General features: G+C 55.0%; 1 protein-coding gene across 1 annotated transcript in view; it reads left to right on the forward strand.

The window, feature by feature from the left end:
* The first annotated feature begins 229 nt into the window (after positions 1–229).
* The window catches only part of MTHFR (methylenetetrahydrofolate reductase (NAD(P)H)), a 7861-nt gene continuing 7355 nt past the window's right edge, over positions 230–735 (forward strand). The window contains exon 1 of the mRNA XM_009079949.1: positions 230–527. Within this exon, the coding sequence (XP_009078197.1) occupies positions 286–527 (242 nt within the window). The 5' untranslated portion in view covers positions 230–285. The remainder of the gene's footprint in view (positions 528–735) is intronic.

Genomic DNA, 735 nt, shown 5'->3' on the forward strand with positions numbered 1-735 from the left:
AGAGCCAAAATTGACCCATCAGGCACAGAAGAGCTGCATCCAAGTGGCATGAAGCCAGCTGCTGTGCTATTTCTCTCAGCACTATCTAAACACTCTCTTTTTACTGTGTTTTCACCAGATCCATTACTGCAGCAAGGGCTGGCAAAAGGGACTCCTTGATGCTGATGAATGTTTGGTCTTGGCATAGGCTCCTTTAAACCATCTGCTGCCCATCCCAGCACTGAGCCCTGTGTCCTGCCTTGTACCCACTGTGCTCCTTCTGCTCCCCTTTCCAGAGCTCCCACCATGGTCAATGAGACCCAGCACACCTGCAGTGCCAGTTCCAGCTCCAAGTCTGATGGTGGTAGCAGCAGTGGGAGCGAGAGCTCCAAGGACAACTCGCGCTGCTCCACGCCTGTCCTCGATGCCGACCGACACGAGCGGCTGCGGGAGAAGATGCGCCGCCGGCAGGAGGCTGGAGACAAGTGGTTCTCCCTGGAGTTTTTTCCTCCACGCACAGCCAATGCTGCTGTCAATCTCATCTCCAGGTGAGCACTGCAGGGTGGGAGAGAGGAAGTGTCTGTGGTGGAGGGCTGGGAAATAGCTAATGAGGCAGGCTCTGCCCCATGCTCTGTCTCCCCTTCCAGGTGACGAAGCAGGTAATGGGGCTGTGCTTTCCTGCAAGGTAACTTGTCTTCCTTGGAGTCCCTGAAGAGTTAAGTGCCATGGTGGGATTACTAAGAGGCCAGACTCTTT

This window comes from Acanthisitta chloris, unplaced genomic scaffold (assembly GCF_000695815.1).
Source record: "Acanthisitta chloris isolate BGI_N310 unplaced genomic scaffold, ASM69581v1 scaffold31278, whole genome shotgun sequence".
Taxonomy (NCBI): Eukaryota; Metazoa; Chordata; class Aves; order Passeriformes; family Acanthisittidae; genus Acanthisitta; species Acanthisitta chloris.